Genomic DNA, 22,741 nt, shown 5'->3' with positions numbered 1-22,741 from the left:
ACAAAAGGATAGTAATTGCGAGTAGGCATGTTACATATATGTTGACTACTTCTTGTAAAGAAATTCCAAGGATGCCCCTGTGCCACATATATCGCGGGCATTCTCGGGCTTTGGTCTCGGGAATGGGTTGGCTCTGTAGTTCAGGAGCTATTCTTCGGGGATGAACTCCCGGATATGTGGATCTCACCTTCTCCTTTTGTCGTTTTCCTTACGGGTGAATTTCTATGTGAGATTCGGGCCTTGGAAATTGGAAGAGTTGAATCGTTGTAGCGATTCAATATCTTTCCAGGGTTCTCTATTGTCCGAATTCATTATTGACCAGATAGATTTAAAGCTATGTTTCGGGTCTTATTCCGAGAGCAAATAGGTAGGTAAACCTGAAAGACCAGACCTTGAGGGTAGCTCCCGACAGAAGGCTGGCAGGTAAACCAGGAAGAGCTATTCCGGAGGAAACATGTACCTAATATCGAAACATGTGATATGTTCTTAGAGTATTCATTCGGATGGTCAGTGAACACTCGATTGTGGTGCTATGAGTCGACAGGCTTTTTTGTACTGGATAGTGAGGAAACCTTAGGATCTGAGATGGATCTGTAGTTGATGCATGTACCCTGTTGAGCCGAGAGGACCCATAAGATAGGGAAACTCACTGAGATTTAGTAATCTCACCCCATTCATCTTATTATTTTTCAGGTGTCGTGCAAGATCGAATTTTGCTAGATGCATTAATCAAGAGCTTTTGATCGGATGCCACGAAGACTGTACCTGATCCTTTCTTACGATGTGTATCTTTATCATTGTGTAGACATATTCATTGTATCCATATTCGAGATGATTTAGAAATGTATACAACTTATATCATTATTTCTGACTTTTGTTTGTACTCAGTACCAATTATTAATATTTTATTGATATGATTCTAGACACATATTGGCAGAATATTACATCATTTCTCTTATATATTCAAGATTTTCTCCATTTCTAATCGATGTAAAACTTAATCACTCACTTAAAACCACTCACACTTAAACCACTCACACTTAAATTCAAAAGGTTCGTATATCTTGGCTAACTTCTTAAACATTCTAGAAAGCACTTGGTTTAATTTCTAACAAACACTTTCATAACAATCTGTTTTTGTTTTTACTTGAAAAAATCAGGCAAGAATGCTTACACTTCACAATCTCTCAAACAACACAAACAACACTCTTCCCAGGACAATGCAAAACAAAACCAAGAAAGAAAGAACATAGGAGAAATAAAATAATAAAATAACATAAATCCTTCAAATGGATTGGTCTTCATCAACTGGATATAGTTATAGCTGCAACTAAACCAACAAAAAGGGACACAAACATTGTTCCATGAAGGCTAATCAAATTGATAGCACCAGAAGTAGCTTTAGTTGTCTCACCCTGATCATCATCTGAAGATGAATCCTTGGCACCTTTAGGTGCTTTTGCTATAGTAGGAGCAGGAGCTAGAGCTTTAGGCTTAGAGAAATCCAAAGGAACAAGCACCTTATCAACATGATATATAGCAAGTGTCTTATCAGAATAAACAATCCCTGTGAGTGTAGCATTAACAGACCCAGTTGAAATATTCACATTGTTTCCATAAGCAGTCACATTCATTTGATAACCAGAAGGGCTATCACTTGCAAGAGTGAGCACAGGGTTACTTAGTGAATCAAAGTTTGAGCTCGAGACATAAACAGGAAGAACATGGAATTGTATCAGTTCTTTCTGTTGGCGTTCGCCAAGGGAATTGAAGTATCCGGCTTTGAGCTGCGAAAAAGCACCGTCGTCTGGTGCAAGAATAGTTAAGCCGCCGGATTTTGTTGTCACTAGCTGCGCATTGATTTGGTTAATGATTTGTGTGGTTTTCAACAACCGGATCAGCGTGTTGAATGATTTAGCTTTCCTTAGGATTTTGATAATGTCTTGACCGGATGAAGAATCGGACGAGGGTGATTGAGGTAACGAAGGGACTAATGGTTTTGCCGGGGCGGTTGCTGGAGCTGGTGTGGCAGGGGCAGGTTTTGCTGGAGGTTTAGGAGCTGCTGCGGGTGATTGAGCTTTAGTAGTGATGAAAAATATATGAGCAGATAGTACTAAGACAGAAAAGAAGATGATTTGCTTCATCTTCTTTCTAGATAGTATTTCTGTTTATGGAAATATGCAAATGATAGGTAAGATTTTGTTGCTATGAGTGTTTGTTTGATGTGTGGAAATGTAATGGAGTGAATTACATTTATAGATGGTAATAGTGAGTGATAATTAGGTGCAAAGTTTGCAATAATAGTACTATGAGGGTATATCTTATCTGTCTTGTGGGATATTAAGGTGGTACATCAAGGAAAATAAAGGTAACTGAAAATGGGATTTGATTTTGCTGCTGTAGTGTGGCCACAAATCTTACTTGAACATGAAGAAATAAGAAGTTGGTTGTGATCTGATACAGATGTGAAATCAAATCAATGAAAAACACATTTAAGCCTGATGTAATTGTTTATATTATTATGGTGAATACTGTTATAAAGATACTTAATTTATATACACCTATCGCCGTAGTGATACGATCTAAACCGTCCAATCAACTCGCTAACCTGCTAGATCTTGATATAATGATCTAGATTGGTGACTTGATAAACAATAAATGAAAATAATCTAAATCAATAGTTTGAGATTTTCATCAAATAATTTGCTAGGAAGGAAAAATATGCAATATCTTATCACTAAAATGGAATTAATTACTACAACTACATTCTTACATTTACTTCATCTGATATATAAATGTAACTACCTGATTTTATTTAGTTAAATGAAAGATGAAAAAAAGCTCAACCCTGTAGGGTAATACAAATGAACTACTGAATGAACCTAACACTTGAAAGAATCCCAAAACTACCTGGGAGATTTTGTGGAGAGACATTGCCCGCATGAGACAAGATTCAGCAACGCGCGTGTTTTTCGGGTTCGTATTTTCAAGCGCGACAGCTGCAAATTCAATTAAATGCATCAATACAGTCCTCGTAGCATATAATAATAATAATGCAAAACAAACCGCAACTCGTGTTTAACATAAGAAAACAGATCACCTTCCGACGAGTTGCTCTAGATGCTCTCCAGCCTAGCAAGCTCCTTGATCTTGGCTCCAGTCTCCTATAAGGTAAATAATTTTAAAAATCAATAGGCAGTTATATCGGAAACATTACTTACAGTATTCTGGAAACGGGATTATGTTGAAATGAAGGAGGAGGATGGAACGACAACATACAGATTCTCTTGTTCGAGCTTTTCAGCAATAGAAACTGCTTTGCGTTTTGACCATCCACTTCGTTGACTTTCTGCTTGCTGGATTACATGAGCAAGAGATACCTTACTTCTTACGAGACTTCGACTTTGACTATGTGACACAACACTCGGTGTTTTTTGAGACGTTGACACTTGTCCCATACTCTGCTGCCCATTATTCGTGTGCTCCATATGAGAGGCTTCTTCTTCTTCTTCTACAATTTCGCCCCGTCTCTTTTCAGTGCCAACATCAATTAAGTCTCGTATCTGAGATGTACCGTCGTTGATAGCAGGCAATACAAGAGGCGAGTCTGCATCTTTATTCGATTCACATCTAATTTCTATGGTTACGGAAGATCCGAGGACAGATTCAAATGCTTGTAAGATGAAACCAGTGAACTTCTCAGCCGTGGATTTTGAAAGTTGAGAGTTAAACATTAGTTGCACAGTTGGAGCTGAACAATAAAGGATCACACTACCGTTAGAATCTAACTAAATTGCTACAAAAAATTATTAGTTACGTTGTTTAAACAAAAATAGTGAAGATATGATCGTGTTCACCTGCCCCGAAACTAATGAAGATCAGCTTTCCTGCTTTATACAAAAACTCTTTGAGACCAGAATAGTCAATCCTCTCTAGCACCTTTAACCATATCTCTTCGATTTCTTTGCGGTTTTTATCCAAATTCTGCCTTTCATTTATCCTAGTCTTATCAGTGGAATGTGAACAAGTATGTTGAGGAGCATAACCAGAAACGCTATGTCTTCTATCTGTTGAATGTCCAGCATTAGAATTTTCTGTTCTAGCATCCATTGACATTCGTCTTGTCCTATTAGGAATTTCAACAGGATTACTGGTGTTTCTAGTAGCTTCTTTTACATTTCTGTTATTTAGAGCGAAGGGACTATGGTGGAAACTATTATCAGATGAAGTCGGCAGACCATACTGCTGGTCAGGAGCAAGTTGAAGTAACGCAGCAGTCAACCAGGTTAGCTTGTCATTGGACATTCTTAACTGCTTCTCCGCCTCAGATAAAGTCTTCAGAGCTTGACGAAGCTTTTCCATGTCTTCTTTCAATACTGAGACAGATATCATTATCATCAATTTGAGAAAGGAAATAATAAAAAATGTATTCATAAATAATCAAACCAACTTAAGACTCTTCCAATCTCTACATTGACAGAAATATAAAGCCATAAGGTTAAAAACCTATGTAGCATCGACACCACTGAAAAGTTACTAAATTATCTATAAAAAGAGAGTTTTGACTCACATGGTTGTCTTCGGAAGAACTTCCTTCTTCGCCTTTCTTTAGCGAAATTATAGGTCCCGGCAAGTATATCTGTAATTACTGTAGCAAGCTGTGACATCAATGCTAATGGTTCAACTCCTGCTTCCATTATCACTCTCAAATTTTTTACAGTGTTTACCGTGTCCGCTGATAAAGCCAAATCAAGCAGATCCACCAACTTTTCATCAGAGATAAGTCCTACCTGAAGAAACGATTTTTAGTAGTACTAGTGAAAGAAAAGAAGTGTCAACGAAAGAGACAGATCAAAAATAAACTTACCAATTCTTGAACAAGAGGAACGGAAATTCTCTGCCCAAGCAAACTAAGTTGTTCAAGTGTCATCTCGGCGTCTCTCAACGATCCGTCTGACCTTGATGCGATGAGTTTCAGTGCATCCTTATCAATATCGAGACCTTCTTTGGTTGCAATCCACTGCAGTGTATTTACAATATCCGAATCCTTCAACTTTGGGAAAAAGAATTTTTGACACCTAGATATTATTATATGAGGCAAGACATCAAGACTAGTACTGACAAGGATAAAAACCACACGTCTAGGAGCTCGATCAATGACCTTGGATATAGCATTCCAACAATCAGCCGATAGAGTATCACAATCATCGAAAATAAACACTCTGTACTGTGACGGAAGATGGGAAACAGTCATATTGTCGAGTAGATCCATGATGTTCTCGAAGTCAAAATTACTGACTGGACCAACTTCCTTTATATTTCTACTCTTTCCCATATCATGTGCTACGCAATAATTGCAGAAGCCACAAGGTTTTGGGTGTTCTATCGAACTGCAATTCAAAGCTCTTGCAAATATACGAGCACACGAGGTTTTCCCGGTGCCATGGGGACCATAAAACACATACAGCAATCCAACTTTCCGTCTCATCACTGCATTCGAAAGAGCTTGTGCCACTAAATTCTGTCCAACCATATCTCTGAAGGTTCGTGGAATATACTTTTGTGTTAAACTTTGATGTCTACTATGATGATTCCGTCTCAACTTATTATGTTGGCTACCAGATCTAGCTTCAGAAGCAAGATCAGAATCGATATCTTGCTTCAATAAATTGTCACCATAAATACATAGTTCGCCTGAATAATCACGGCCCCAACAAGCATTTTCCGTGCTTCCATGAGATCCAGATGCGTCAACCAGTAAAGGTAGTGCCTCTGCTTCAGAGTTAGTACATGAGCTAGAGCCGTCAGCTGCCACAGGCATCACAGAAATATTTCGTCCATTTGAAGCTAAAGACGTCCCTTTCTTTAACCTTGAGTCAGATAAACCACAGGACAAACTTCTTCCAGCAATGTCAAGGAAAGATTTACCTCTATGATGAATTCTGGACCAATTCCAAGGCATGCCACAACCATTTTTGGGTGCTCTAGTAACATTATCATTTGCATAATCATTGACCTCCTCCGAGTGATATTTCTGGTGAGTTGAACCCTCGGCAAATGAGTTTGAAGCCACAGACAATTCATTCTCGGCTCCAATATCTCTTGACGTTGTAGCAACCCGAGCTCTCCTCGCACTTCGGAATTTGCGCCTTTTTGTCCTATTCATTCCATTTCCATGACTGCGCATGCTGGCTTGTTGTGCCTCAACAATTTTCTCTTGTCTCGGAAACCTTGCCCGAAAATGAATGTTCGATGATGCTAAATCATCACTTTCCAAAGGAACATCATTCAGCTGCTCAGAAAGAGTCTTAACTTCTCGAGCATTCTTTCCCCGCTGTCTACTCTTTCTCTCCAAAGATTGAGAGTGCCTCGAAACAATATCTTCAGCCAAACTTTTGCCGGCCTCATGAAGAAGTTGCTCTTGACTGATAACTTCCAAATAATCAGGCCTATTACTCTTCCTGCCAGATTCTTCTCTCCCAACTCTCCTCCCATCCCCGATCCCGCTCCTACTACTTCGCTCACTAGTTACCGCCGGCACTGCATCATTACCCCTACTAGCCTCCCCCGGAGCAACTCTTGCTGTACCTTTACTCACCACCGGTGGCGAGTTTCCAATTCCAGACAACCTCCTACCTTCCTTCCGACTATCAACACCCACCGACCTTCTCCCCCCTTGATTCACACCATCATTTTCTCCTCTTTTAAAAAGCAAGTCAACCACAGAAGGAGAATGCCACGACGGAGGACTCGCAGAAGGATCCCGAAGAGACCGCGATCTCTGAAGCACAACAAGGTCTCTCATAATAGACCTATCAGCAATTATTGGACTGTTTTTATGCATATGGTTCTTCAAGTGAATACAATTTGTTAAATGAATATGGTTTCGTAAATGATCACTAATATCACCATTAGCATCTTTGAGTACCCTATTCCTAATAGCCCTAGTCATTATCAGAACACCAACCCTACTAACACCAGAATTTCCTCTAAACTAATGAAACAAATCACAATGTATCTCATTTTTTTTCTTACAACCAAATATACCAATAGTACTTCACAATTATGGTAATAACAACAAATAATAACAAAATGCTCAATTCAAAACACCTATTAATTACTCACCAAAACAGAAACAGCGACTCTCATAGTCAATTATCCAAACACAGACCCACCAAGATTCAACCCATCAATAATCACCATAAAACTAAACATAAACCACCCAATACTTCATAAAACCCATTGAACCAACCAAACTCCAAAAAAAAACAAACTTTATAGTCCAAACCAGAGTGCCGCTTCAGCTTCTGCTACTACTCCAAAAGCAAGACAGGAATTTTAAGTTAAAGAAGCAAAGGGAAGAGAAAAAGAGAAGACCCCATTATTTCAAAGCTAACTGTAACCGAAGTAGCTAAAGTTAATGGAGAGTCATGAAGTAAGTAACAACGGCATTTGTAAAGGGGACAAAAGAAAAGGTAGTTGAAGGCAGAAACAGTTGAATCAGGTGAATGAGAAGAGAAAAGAAAAGGTGGTACCGTTAGATCTCAGAGTTCCAACAAGGTTCACATGCAGTTCACGAGGGGAGAAAACGATAGTTGAAGTTCAAAAAACCATGGGTGGTTAGAGAGAGAAAGAAGAGAGAGAAAGAGGTGGTGAGAGGGTGAAGGGGGTGATGTTATGGGGTTGTAAGATCCGTTGTTGTTGTTTGAGACATAATTTTGGGTACAGAGGACACACTGCCAATAAAGCGGTGTGTCCATATGCTAAGCATGCAAATAGTAAAAATATATTTTTTTAATTAATTTTTTTTTCCTTTTTTCTATAAAAATAAAATGGGTTGTTGAATATTTTGACTGTTTTTTAGTACACTCTCACGTGGATAGAGGTGTAATGATGGTGATTCCGTTTTGAAAATGGAAATAAAAAATATTTAATTTAATTTAGTTATTCTAGAAAAAATTAGGAAATTTAAAATGAATAAAATTGATGAAAAACATGTTTATTTGGATAGACTCGATTGGATTGATATTTTTTATAAATAGTTTAAAATGAGAAAAGTTAACTTTTTTTCAGACACAAATGTGGATTAAAATAAGAAAAATCATATATAATGGATATTAAAAATAGAGGATTTTAATATCTTTAAAAATAATATTGATACTAGTAATTTTAAAACATCATTTGATATTTTATAGGAAGAGTGTACTTTCAAAACTATAGTTTCTCTCTTTTTTAAAATGTAAATTTTGTTGTTTCACTCTAGGAAAAAAATTTATAATTACAACATTTTAAAATTGTTTTTGTTTTTATTTAATTGTATAAAATTATATAAAATATTTATAATATTTTAACTGATACTAAAAGATAGTCAATATTAATATAAAAATATTATAATATTATAACATATATATTTATTAAGTGAGTAATTGTATAGTTTAACCGATATTTTTATTAGTTGGATTAAATCATATGAATAGTTGATTGTGGTTCATCATCTTTTAGAGCAGTATTTTAAATATTTTATAAATAAATTATTTATGATTATAAATTAATAAATTTAATATATATATATATATATATATATATATATATATATATATATATATATATAATATGTTTGTAAATAATATTAATAAATGAGTGTAAATTTTACCGTTTAATTATCGATAATAATAGTTATTTATATTTATATATTAATGTAAATAAACTATTGATATTTATTAATTATTATTTTTTAAAATATATTTTATTTTAATAATGAATTCAGTTAAAAGTTATTTATTTTGAAACATATTTTACTAAATTAATAATAAGATAAAAGAACTATAAAAAATAAGATACAAAAAAAGTTAAACAATTGGGTAGTTAACATTGGGTGTTTGTGGATTTTGAATTGGGAGGGGGCCAATGAAACCTGTCCCGTTGAAATTCTATGCTGTTCTTTGTTTTGTTGTTGTACATTTCTTTCTCGTGCTTTTTTATATTAGATTAGACTCTTTCGAACACGTTCTAAATATTATCCTATTTAAGAAAAGATTTTTTATTTTTATTTTTAAAATTTGTGTTAGTTTTAGTTGTTATAACAAAATGTTAATAAAACTCTTATATTATAAATAATTATATGCTTTGCTTGAAAACGGCGAAAATGTTAAATATATTACTCCCTCTGGTCCCATTTATAAGAAAAGATTCCCTTTCTAGATACATTGAATAAATAATGTATCTGGACAATATATTGTCCAGATACATTATTTATTCAATGTATCTAAAAAGTGAATCTTTTCTTATAAATAGAACCGGAGATAGTACTTTTAAAGTAGTGAATTACATTTAACTAAGGTGGTAAAAAGTGATCGGTTTGTTCCACTTTTTTTTTGGACAAATCAAAATTCTGATTTTGTATCTTTTTAATATGTTCATTTCGCCTCACTCTTTTCTTTTAAACTTTTACAAGCATGAGTATTAACAAAAAAATTTGCAATTTTCAAAATTAAAATGTGTAATGTTCATAGTCCGCCCCACCTTGCACTCATTTTTTATCGGGTTGACAATATTTTAGGTTTGTACCTTCAACGAAGTCTCCCTATTACGTTCTATTTTTTTTTTTCAAATTTTCAAAAATGAGCTTAAACGAAACAGACAAGTCAGATTGTCACTCTTACATTTAATTAGTATTTTATCTTATTTTTGCTATAATTATTGATTATAAGAGGTTCATATCTTAATATTTAAAAACTAAAATAAATACATATTTTGAAAATTATAAAAAAAAATCACATAGTAAATAAGATTTTTTTTTGCAAGAAAATGTTTAATTTCTATTACTGTTGTTTTGAGAAAAAGTGTCCAAATTTTGATCAATTGAACCATGACATCACAACAAAAGCTAACGGTGTTATTTACCTTCCATGTTGCCTATGAATGCTATGAATGAAATAATTAGGAATGGAAAAAAAAAATATTAGGTCACGGTCTTTTCACTTAATTCCCATCAACTTTATACCATATTCATTTTAGACATCATCAAATTATCAAGTTATAAAGTTGTTTACACCTTAAAAAATAAATATATTTAAAATGCTTAGCTAATGAAGGCTGAGATTTATAATTTCGTTATTGATCATTGGACTTCTTATGGTCAACAAGATATTATAGAAAAGCTTAATATGTGACATAGAAATCAATTTCAAAGTTTCAAAAGAAACATTTATAAATAATATTACAACCCCGATTATTAAGGGCATCAATCAATTTATTTTTTTCAAAGATAATATTGAACTCGTATCTCCTTTCAATTTTGAGAAATTTCGTATGTAATGTTTTTCATTGTTGGTTTTAACCCGGATTTCTATTAAAACTTTTGTATGTTGTATGGACACGAAATCTTTCAAGGTTATCGTACTTGTTTAGTGACATGTATCTTTCCCTCCAATCTTAATTTGACTAATGCTTTTATTTCCGAAGTTGATGAGCAACACACTATAAGAATTTGGCGCCCATTACTCTGTTTAATGTGATATACAATTTGGTTTTGAAAGTGCTTTTTAATATGTTAACCAGACAACTTTTATGCCATATAGATCTATTTTGGATAATGTCGTAGCCTCCATAAAAATTATTCATTATATTAAATCCAAAATCAAAGGGAAATTTGGTGATATTGCTCTCAAAATTAACATTAATAAGGTGTATGATCATATTGGCTAAGAGTACCGTTGTGTAATGATGATCAAAATGGAATTCTCAAACCAAAAAATTTCTTATATCATGTTGAATCTGTTGATAATTCTTTTTGATAATTCTTTTATCATCTGGGACCTTTGACACCTAGAAGTGGCTTGTGAGAAGGAGACTACATTTCTCCATTTCTCTTTATTAATTGTGTGGAAGAGATTTTAGTTCTCTTTAGAAAAAGTATAAGTTAGATGAGACATTCATAGAGTCAATATTTGTCGTAGTACACCCATTATTTCTAACATGTTATTTTCATATGGATGCTTTTTATTCAAGGCCAATAGTCATTTAGCCATGACCATGAGAAATATTCTTGAAACATATGAGGCAACATATGGTCAAATAATTAACTATCAAAAGTTTTAGATTTTTTTTAAGTCGCAATACTACACAACATGATAGAGATGTTATTGGTAGCATTCTCGATGTCAGACGGTCCTTGTTACAAGAAAGTACTTTGAACTACCATCCAAGATCGGTAGGAGAAGGAAGGGAAATTTTTAGCATCATCAGTATGAAAAAAATAAACTTATGAGATTTATGCTACTATGACTTTTTTTAACAACATTCAAAATTTGTCTTGTCAGAATTGGTCTCTTTTTGTCACGATTATTTGGAGGCAAAAAAACAACAAGATTTAGAACAATATTATTGAGAAAAAAAGGATAAATCTTAACAGATTTGTTAAGTTATTCCATTTCTGAAAAGCTTCTAAGTAATTCAAAACAACGTCTCCTCAATCTAATCAAGTTACTTCTTATGACAAGTGGAGGAAGTCATCAATAAACAAATTTAAATGTAATTTGAATGCTTCTTTTTTCGTCTACAAACAACAAATTTGAAATTAGCGTATGTATCAAAGATGATCATGCTACTTTTGTGTTAGCTAAAACTAGATGGATCATTTGTACTCTCGATATCCGAGTGCGTGAAGCTCTTAGTTTATTTTCGAATCCCAACTAAGTACATGAGTTTAATATAGAATTTCTGAATTTTGAATTAAATGCTAAAATAATTTTGGATAACTTGCATTCCTCTAAAAGAGATTAAAAAAATTTGGTGACATTATTAATTACTTTTTAGTCTTTTCTCTACTCATTATAACAACTATAGTGTAGTGTTTATTAAAAAAAGAGTGAAGACCCATTTTGCTCCCTCACAAAAACTTCAGAACCCATATTAGTCCTCCACAAAAAAAAGGACTCGATTTAATCCCTTACAAAATATAACCGGGTCATATTAGTCTTTCTGTAAATATTTTTTTCAAACCGGTTTTTTCTTCTACTTTTAAACCATGACTGGACCGCCAAGTCGTGTTTTATTTTTCATTTTTCATTTTTTTAAATAGTAAATTGATTTTTATTTTTAATTTCGATTTTATTTTTAAATAATTTAGATTTTAAAATACAAAAAAAAAAGATAAGATTTGTTCTGAAAAGGAATCGAACTCAAGACATTTAGGTCACATCCTATGCCTTTATCACTATGCCAACGTACACTGGTGACAAATAATTCGCATGATTTACAGTAATATTAAACAATTCTAAATTTAAAATATAAAATATAAAATTTGTACCCATGAGGTCTCAAACTCAAGTCCCTTCAAATTTAATGATAGTCACTTCACTGTAAATATGAAAAGTGATCTAAGAGCGGGTGAATCAGTTAGATTAATCGGTATTAGTGAATTTTTCTCGATTATGAATGTAACAATGTTGTTCTAATTTTTTCAAAATTGTTATAATAGTTTAAAAAAATCAAAACATTGTTAACATTCATTATCGAGAAAAATTCACTAATATCAATTAATCTAATTCATGCAACCCCTGTTAGATTACTTTTCATATTTACAATAAAGCGACTACTATTTAATTTGAAGGGACTTGGGTTTGAGACCCCGTAGGTACCAAAATTTATGTTTTTTGTTTTAAATTCAGAATTGTTTAATATTACTATAAATCATGTCAATTATTTGTCATCAATGTATGTTGACAAGTGGTAAAGGCATCGGATGTGACCTAAATGTCTTGAGTTTGATTCCTTCTCAGAACAAATCTTATCTTTTTTATATTTTAAAATTTGAATTGTTTAAAAATAAAATCGAAATAAAAAATAAAATACGACTTGGCGGTCTAGTCACAGTTTAAAAGTAGAAGAAAAAACCGGTTTGAAAAAAATATTTATAGAAAGACTAATATGACCCGGTTATATTTTGTAAGGGATTAAATCGGGTCCTTTTTTTTGTGGAGGACTAATTTGGGTTCTGAAGTTTTTGTGAGGGACCAAAATGGGTCTTCACTCTTAAAAAAAAAAAAAGCTAACAAGCTCCGTAATTATTACAATATTATTTTTGAGTTAAATAGCATTTACCCCCTTGCCATATAGGTGTATTTTGGTTTACCTCTCTAAAAAAAAAAATTAAGATGGAATTGTTTTTTTAAGGTGTGCCTTAAAAAAAATTTAAGAGATAAACCAAAACACGTCTATATGGCAGGGCTAAAAGTCATTTAACCTTTTTTTTTTATTTTCACCACTAATATTTTATAATAGTGGCAAAAAATTGAATTATGGTTCTCCCTATTAAATCTGCGTCAATCACTACTTAACAAACTAACGATAAATAGATGAATAGGTGCTCAATAATTTAGTTAATACAACCGTATGTCTAACAAGTTTCTAAATTTTAAAAGTTGATTCAATACATTAACGTTTTTTTTTTTTTTGGGTCATTTCCCATTAATGAGATGTTGTATTCAATATATCGATGAAATATTTGTTTATTCTGAAATGCTTTAATGTAACCATAAATAGTGATTATGCATATGGACCAAAAGTAAGTCACGTATTAAAAGTCTATAATTCATTTTCAATGATCCTAGTTAATACATTTACCCCCTAGAGACGCCTACCAAAATAATGTGAAGACAGAAACCTAACATAACAAACTATGTCATACTCCTATAAAAGACTTGTTTTTTTCTGCTTGGCCAATTTCCATGGAGGAATTATTTGGTTGGTAGGTGCCACTTGCTACTACTCAACTTTGCAGGTTTGCATTAATGTCACAATAGTACTTGTGAAAGAAATACAAACGTAGCTGCATATTGCAATATCAATGTTTTGAATTCCGTTCGTTTTCGATAGGATCTCATTGTTGTACCGTTATTGTCTGCATAGGATGCTTTTTCTGCACATGTCATTTTGTCCCATTTCAACTTATTTATAATAATACTATATATATCGAATCATGGGGATGCAGATTTATTTAATTCCTTTCTTATTTTAAACTTAACCGTACCATTTTAACCATAATATAGTAACTTTTTTTGCAGTCTCACACAATAATTGTGTAGTTTATACTCCATCGGTTTAATTTAAGTAATGGTTTTTACTTATAAATAATAATAATAATTGGTTTAAAAAATTTGTGTATTTGACCATAAGTTTGTATTAAATGTTTTGTAATTTTTTAAATTATTAATTTATAAATATCAAAAACTTATTTATATTAAGATATTATGAAATATAACCTCAAAGGGTTGACTCAGTTGGCAAATGAGCTTTCTCCAAAAAGGGACGGAACCGGCTAGTACCGGATTAGTCACGTGGGGCCGCTTTCCTCACCGGATACCGGTCGGTTAAAAAAAAAAATTATGAAATATATCTTTTTATATATATAATAATATATATTATCATATTATTGTTACTGAACTATTTATATTTAATTATGTATTTATTTTCTTTATAAGCAACTCTTTGAATTAAGATAGGAGGAGTAGAGGTACTTATAATTATGTATATGAGATTATAATTATTATATGAGAGAATGTTTTCTTATAAACAAATTAATAGTGATTACAAGAGATATTTCACTCCATTATAAAAGTTATTATAATTAACCGATAATATGTTAAAAGCATTCTAAATAAAGTAAGGGATTTGAATATCAATCTAAATATAAATAATTTTTGATTTATTTTTTTCTCAACATACACAATTAATAAGAGGGAACTAAAGAGAGAATATGGTAGTAAAACGGAACTAGTTCTACACAATTGTTTTATTTTTACTTTTTTACGAATGATTAAAATTTTTAAGTATGAATTCTCTAATATGTCTGTTTTGTTCCGTTTTATTTTTTTATGGACTTTTATGGTGGCGGACATTAACAATAAATTTTTTAAATTTTAATTGTTAGAATGCAAAGCCCGCTTATCCGTCCCACTCTGGTCTTTTTATAATGTGAGTCAAGGTTTTAGTCATGCATAATCAATTATGATCATCTTGCCTCGTTCTATTTTTTTCAAACTTTTGAGAAACAGACTTGCCACCTTAAATATACTTAAAATATTTTATTAAATTTTTTATGCTCACCCCGACTAAATATGTAAAATTTTCAGTTTAAATTCAAAATTTTATTTTAAAAATAAATCATTTTAAAATGGAAAAAAAATTAATTAAATAACTTAATAATATCAACACTTTTTATAAAAAAAAAAGTATACATAGTTTTTTTCAAACAAAATAGTTTTATCATTTAGTATGAATGATAAAGTAAAATATTAAAATATTAAAAATATTTTAGTTGAGATTGATAAATACAAAATTCATTCTAAATATTGTAAAATTTAAAAATTGAATTTAAAAATGATTTTTCTCAAAATAAAATTTATCATGATATATTATTTATATTATTTTATGCAATTATTTAATTCATATCAAACATAATTGATAAAATAATAATATAAATTTTGTTATTCAATGTACTTTAAATAAATTTGAATGTGAGTAATTAAAATGCTTTTTGAGTTTGTTTAATAGGAGTGAGAATAAATAAATAAAAATGAGTGAAAAAAAGATATGTATTTCAAAAATTACACTAATATTCATAAATGAAGAATGAAAAATGATATATTAGTTTTTTTTGTTTTTGCCCTTTACTATTTTATCTATCTATTTATCTATCTTTCATTCCTATTTGTTTTTCCAATTTTGAGAGAATTTTTTTTTTTAAATAGATCTCATTAAAAATATTTTTCTCTTATTTTTTTCTTTTTTCTGTTTGACGAAACATGAAACTATATATGAATTACAATGAAGTGTTATTTTAGTATATAAAATTAATAATTCTTGTCTTCCGAAATGGTTTCTGAAAACTAATGATCGAGAAAGAGTATATCAGTGGCAAGCAGAGAAATCTTATATCAACAATTAGTGACACTCTGGTTTGTCATTAGGCTAACAAACAAAGAGAGTTAGTCAGACATTTGTTGATAATAAGTGGCTTTATTGATTACTAATTTACTACAAAAGATTTAGGATTTTTTTTCTCTTCATATAAGAGTAATAAGAACTTTTTACTAAAATAATCAACTTCTCCAACTTTTACTCCATAATATCCATCTTTATCTTGTATTTTATAATTTATCTATGTCTCAAAAAAAAAAATTAATCAAACTAAGAACAAGACACTTTCAATCAAGTGGTGCTTGCGTTAAAAAAAAAAACGTTAACCCAATTGGGTTTGCTTGTAACGTATAATGGGGGCGCCAATATCCAATTGGCGCAACCTTAAAGGGGCCGCCAATTAAATATAATGTTGGTCTTTTTAATTTTTTAAAAACATATATTATATAATATAATTGTATAATCTTTTATATTATATTTTATTAGAAAGTTTTGTATAGATAAATTTATAATGTGAGTCTCTTTTTAATTTATTTCAGAAAAATTTAGTGATTTTATTCAAACATGCATCGGTTTGGGGATGTTTTTTATTCAACAAGCCTCCGATGAAGATTCGTTTTTAGTGTAACTGAAGTTTCGAGCTATTAGAGACTAACTTGAATTTTTGTTACTCTAAGAGATTAAAGAAGCTTAAAGAATTAGAAGAATATACTGACTTGTTTCGTACATGTCCGTTGCAGTTGACATTGACGAAATCCAAAGTTGTTGGTTGCCAATTAAGAATGACAATCATGTAAGTGATATGCTTTTTGAAATCAATGATATTGTTTTGATTGTTAGATGCTCTTAGATATTTTGCAGTGTTAAGTGTTTTTATTTGTTGTTTGTGTTGTTGATTTAGACGCGTTGGTGTTTGTTTTCTTGTAACCAAAAGTTATTATCCATATCAAATGCGAAGTTTGCAAAAAAAAATGTAACAACATGATTAAATCTTATCTAGAACTTGTTCCAACATTGGGACAACGTTTCTGTGTGTGACAATGGACGACATATTCCACACTTTGTTTCTATTTTGTGTGTCATATCCATTTGGATTCTAATACATGTACTGGTAGGGCGACCTTTTTTGTTCCTTCTCATATTTTCGATGTGGTAAATTACGTCCACTTGATATGTAGGCCAATATTCCTCGCTATCTACCACTACGAAGCTATTGTTGTGGATTCCAAATAATTTTATGACCTTGTAGGCGTCAGATAGATGAAAGAAGGCATCTTGACAAACATTGGAACATGCCATAATGAAATGGGAGCAAAGCATACAGAAGACTTGAAACTTTCCATAGTCGCACCAACTTTTATGTAATTCAATACGGTAGTATCTCATTGGCCTCCCCTAATTGTGATACATTGTCTCCTAGACGTTGAAGCTATAATATTGACGATCAAATCCTGCGACCCATTGTGTGTTAGATTTCATAGTTTCCTCCTTCATAAATTTGTTGTAGGTTTCACTGAATAATTTCCTGAATTCTAACATTGGCTCCATTTTTTACCTCTGGTAGCGAACAAATCCCAACCTATAATAGGTTGCTCTCACTAACACAATTATGGGTAGGTTTCTAGTGCCCTTTGTTCATGGATTCCAAAAGGTTTGTTGTCATATGGCCCCATCATCGTCCCTCATCAAGTGCCCTTGTCTAGTTCTCCACTAGAATGTTGTCCACCCACCTTAATGCCTCTGCATTCGAAAATCTTATTTCCTCGTGGTAGTGTAAGAATGATGGTTGGTTTAAATCATACCCTACGTTCACAACTTTTTCCGAAGATTTTTCTATTCTGATTTCCCGCATGAAATTTTGTGCAATGTGTCTTATACATTAGACATGCGCAGAAGGAGGATCACTACTACAAAAAACCCTTTTACCTTGGTTGGAAAAGAGATTTTACCTCGGTTTCATAGGCGAGGTAATGAAAGCTGTCATGAAAACTCGTCACTTTTTCCCTCACGTAAAGTTCCACTGATGGGAAAACTATACTGGTCATGGATTTGATCCTCAGCAACAATATTTTTTGGATTTTCAAAATTGCGCTACTTTTTATCTTGGTTGGAAATAATACCCGAGGTAAAATAGTCTATTTACATAATTTTTGTTTTAACCTATTTTTTTGTTTCAATCTGCAAAGCGTCAAATTTTGAATCTTCCTTATCTTCAACAACAACAAGAAATGCATTCGTAGAACATTAAATCTCAACAATAGAAACAACAACAAGATTCATAAAAATTTTAAACATTAAATTTCAAAAACAACAACGTTAACAACAACAACAACAAAAAATAAACAAAATCAAAAGAATCATTAAATATTTATTCTCAACTACAGTCACATTAAACATTTTACTTGACACAATAACAACAACTAACATTTCTAAGTTACATATTTTCTTTCCTAACTAACATTAAACATTTTTAACAAATAATTATAAGAGAAGAGATTACATTAAGGAACGAACCATGAAACTTTTTCCTGCTCTTGTAATCAATCATAACGAATGGTGTTGTATTTTATTCTACTACTTTCACTATCATTGTTTTTATTACATTAAGTTTGCACGTCTGTCTAAATTCAAACATATCTTGGATTGCAGAGCGTTGTGTGTTATGAGATTCTTGAGAAAGAAACTTTAACCACCACCAGTCTCACCCTCAACTAGAGCAAAGGAGATTGGAAAGATATTACTGTTTTCATCTTGTGCATCTACCATTAGTAATGTTCCCTTGTATTTTTCCCATACAACCATATTCCATCAATTTTAATAATAGGTTTGCATAATGCAAAACCTTTGATGAGGGTTGAAAGGCATAAAAGAGCCAATGGAATATTCTACTTCCATTAACACAAGTTCCTTCACCCATATATGATGCAGTGTCTCCATAATTGCAACAGTTTCGGGGACATATTTTTGAAGGTGACCAAATATTGAGGAAGTTCATTGTACGATTTTTCCAATTTTTTGTAAACCTTTCCGATTGCCTTAGTCCTTTCAATCCATGCTTTCATGTACGAGATAGTGTAGTTGAATCGTGTAACGACATGGGAGATTATTGTGCTCACCTTCATGGATGGGTCCTTGCCTACAAGATGAAAAATATCTTGGCACATTAATAGAGAGCTTAGTTTACCATGATCCTGTAGAAGATTAGGCTTAGTGCAATTGTAAGGTGGATCCATAGAAGTTATCTCATATGTATCACTTCTCTTCCGGTAAGATGTTGATAGCTGAAACATGCAAAGCTCGTTACAACAAAGTACCACGTACCTCCCTACATTTGTGTGATCTACAGTATACTCAACATAATTTTCCATATGAAACTTTTTTATAACTTGAACGCAATCGACTTTTATACAGTACTTGTTTCCTACTTTTAACCCACCCATGAAATGCATAAAAGGGGTGTACAATAGATATGAGGATGACTCATCTTCATTCAAAATGAAGTTATTCATGTGCTGACAGGGACAATAAATGTATCTTAAAGGTAATATCTCTTGATATTCATGTTGAGATTTACTGTGTGCAGAGTAGTCGCCAGTCCCGAACAAGTTCACCATATGATCAACATGTGCCTCACTTTCTTCTTCTTCATCGTTAACATCATCAATGTATGTCATTGAAGTTGGTATTTCATCTTGCTCAAATATTTGAGATTGACTCATATTTGAGCTTGATCCAATAGTTAGGATTGATCAAATATTTAGGATTGCTGAGATTGATTGAGGATAACATACAACTCAATATAGTTGAACCCAGAATGTTCATGGCTAACAAACATGTTTTCGATATCTTCATCATTTCATGCCTTTAGCTACAAAAGTTTGACTTGATTGTTTTAAAAAAATGGGATTTTTATATATAATTTGTGAAACTGGACCAAACATTATATTTGTCTCTATTCTCTGTTTGAAATGCAAAAAATTTAATTTCCTATTTATCGTAAACTGTAACACATCAATATTTAGGAAACCAAATTTGGCTATATCAAATACATATGTCTCTCTGTTAATATGAATGTTTAACAATATAATTTGATTTAGAAGACATATATGTAGAGAATTGGTGCATATGAATTGGTTTGAGTTGATGTAGATGAATTGGTTTGAGTTGGTGTTTTAGATTGATTTTGGTTATATACATTGAAAAACATGTTTGTTGACAGGAAGTGCCAATAACATGTAAATGGCCTTACACAGTTAATCCAAGGCGTCGATAGGTATTTAGTGGCCTCTTAAAACTATATGTCGACGCCAATATAAGTTAAGTGGCCTCGTAAAACTATATGGTGGCACAAATAGCAGTTAAGTGGCCTTACACATTTTCTGAAAAATCTGACAGAGGGTACAAATAGAGGTTAAATGGTCTATTTAAATATGGTGGAGGGGCCAATTGCATCTAATGGGCCTTAAACATTTTCTAAAATGTTGACAGGGGGCGCCAATAGAACTTACTTGGCCTATTATATTTATATAGAAGGAGTCAATTGCATCTAATAGGCCTTACACACCTATTCAAAACACAAATTAAATGATATATAGAATTGCATGCATGCAAATGCAGAAAATTTACTCATCTTACTCATAATCAATATTTTCTCACCTATACTCCATTATTTTTACTCATCTTCTTCATACTCAACTTTGCTATAAATACAAACTTCACTTCGTTCATTTTTCTCATTGATAAAACACTACAATCTTACCACTTTTATTACTCCATTACACACATTATTATTGCAAACTAGCTCTCTTGAACATGGGAGAATCAAATAGAGGACTATTCAACAACATTAGTTCTTATGTAAATTGTTTTTTCACTTCGAGTGTTTTTTAAGTTTGTTAACTATATATTTTAATAAATAACTTATTTGTATCTTACTATGTTTTCTTCTTAGGATCCTAGAAACTTTCGCACTCGCATCTATGCATATATCCCACACAACGAAATAGTTAACCTTATTTGGAGCATGCTAGTTTTGGTCATGTTGTCAAGTTTACATCCTACTCTGTTGATGCTAAATGTATCCTCACTCTATAAGAAAGATGGAGACCCGAGACACACATATTCCATCTTCCAACCAGTGAATGTATCAATACACTCGAGGATGTGTACATGTTGTTGGGTTTACCCTTTAACGGTAAGGCAGTAAATGGTCCCATAAATATTGACGAATCATAATTCGAGCGAATTTTGGCTCGTCGGTTGACACGAAATGAGGGGTCAAAGTATTAAACTAAAGTGGCTCAAAGGTTTACATGATAGTATACAATTAACCGAAAACTCTCACGAAAAAAAAATTAACTATGCTTTATATCATGCTATTTATAGGTTTATTATTATTTCCTAATACTCTTAACTCTAGTGTATATATATTATGTATTTACCTTTGTTAGTGGATACAGATAAAATAGGAAAATATAGTTAGGGGTCCGCTTGTTTAGTTTGTCTCTGTAGATCTTTTTGTAACAATGCAAACAAATATACATATACTTTTACTACACGTGTCGTTTTACTTCAAGCATGGGGTTGGTCGAGAATGATCTCCCTAGCGCCTGTCAACTAGAGTGAATTCGTATTCCCATATATAACAAAGTAAGTTTCTAATATTATAGGTATTTCTGTTGCACCGTCAAATTTGCCCTCACATATTCAAGACAATTTGGCTCAAACAGTCTCCTCAAATTCATATGATCTCCAACTGCTCAAGGCTATACAAGTATCAAGCATGCATATACTCCTCCTAAACAATGGACACCAAATTAGGGTTTTGATTCTTTTCAAGGAAATGGAATTTCTAAGGCCTCAAGTGGAATTCATGGTATCTAATATGTCTCAAGGTATCTCCATGCCAAGTTTCAAGCCTCACAATGCAAAATTACCTAGTCAATTGCTCAAATGGTCAACAGTTGACTGTATTAGGTCAAAAGTCAACTATGGTCAATATACAGTCAACTTTGTCTCACCAAGAACTAGATCAAAAATGCTTCATTTGAAAGATATAGGCCAAAACATTATAAGTGCTTTTGAAATTCAACAAAAAGATACTTTTTCTCAAAGAGTGGTACATGAAGATGGTAGACTCAATTGAGATGAAACCAAAGAGATCTTCTAGAGGACATCTTAAGCTTTCTAAAAAGTCATAGAATACCTTCATATGATCCAAATTGAAGAAGTTATGAATTGCACAAGTTGGTCAAATTTTGGGAAATGCACAAAACCCTGATTGAACAATTTTGCATTTTTGGACTAATGGGCCTAAGTTTTAGACTTCAAACATGTCCATAACCTAAATGAGGGCCTCTAAAACCATCTTCATATTTTTGTCATTTTTATTTATATTTATTTGAATTTTATTTATTTAAATTCAAAATAAATTAAGTAAAATATACAAATAATTGAATTTAATTATGGGGCTTTTGTTTTAATCACATGGAGGCCCAAAGAATGCCTTGAAGACAAAGAAATTTTGTTGGTGCATGATTGGAAAGAGATTGGCCAATTTTGAAAAGATTTCATATAATTTCAAATCAAATTTCAAACTTCTCAATCACTTGATTCTTTCCAATTCTATTAACCCTAATTCACTCCTTATAAATACACAAACATGATCAGATGCTAGGGTGAAGAAAAATTGGCAAGGAAATATGGTTCCGAAGAGAAGAAATTTTTTCAAATAAATAGGGCACGATCAAAAAACGTTTCCAGTAACTTTCAACCCAGTCCAACCATCCCAATTCCTTCCTGAGGTATCAAAGGGTGAGAA

The 22,741-nt window shown here is 32.3% G+C and overlaps 2 protein-coding genes across 2 annotated transcripts; both read right to left on the bottom strand.

Annotated features, from left to right (window-relative positions):
- Positions 1 to 1,119: 1,119 nt before the first annotated feature.
- Positions 1,120 to 2,160, bottom strand: LOC131640660 (fasciclin-like arabinogalactan protein 12). The gene has a single exon (XM_058911038.1). It carries the CDS (start codon positions 2,142 to 2,144, stop codon positions 1,305 to 1,307), a length of 840 nt encoding a protein of 279 aa, XP_058767021.1. The 5' UTR covers positions 2,145 to 2,160; the 3' UTR covers positions 1,120 to 1,304.
- A 158-nt stretch (positions 2,161 to 2,318) lies between these two features.
- Positions 2,319 to 7,736, bottom strand: LOC131640659 (protein STICHEL-like 3). Its single transcript, XM_058911037.1, has 7 exons — positions 4,868 to 7,736; positions 4,571 to 4,790; positions 3,858 to 4,376; positions 3,280 to 3,751; positions 3,101 to 3,164; positions 2,911 to 2,999; positions 2,319 to 2,454 (listed from the first exon to the last, which is right to left on the bottom strand). The coding sequence occupies exons 1-7, from the start codon at positions 6,950 to 6,952 to the stop codon at positions 2,418 to 2,420; spliced, it is 3,486 nt and encodes a 1,161-aa protein (XP_058767020.1). The 5' UTR covers positions 6,953 to 7,736; the 3' UTR covers positions 2,319 to 2,417.
- Between the last annotated feature and the right edge of the window lie 15,005 nt (positions 7,737 to 22,741).

This window comes from Vicia villosa, unplaced genomic scaffold, assembly GCF_029867415.1.
Source record: "Vicia villosa cultivar HV-30 ecotype Madison, WI unplaced genomic scaffold, Vvil1.0 ctg.003257F_1_1, whole genome shotgun sequence".
Lineage (NCBI taxonomy): Eukaryota > Viridiplantae > Streptophyta > Magnoliopsida > Fabales > Fabaceae > Vicia > Vicia villosa.
The sequence above is the reverse complement of the archived record's forward strand: the minus strand, read 5'-3'. Positions and strand labels throughout refer to the sequence as shown.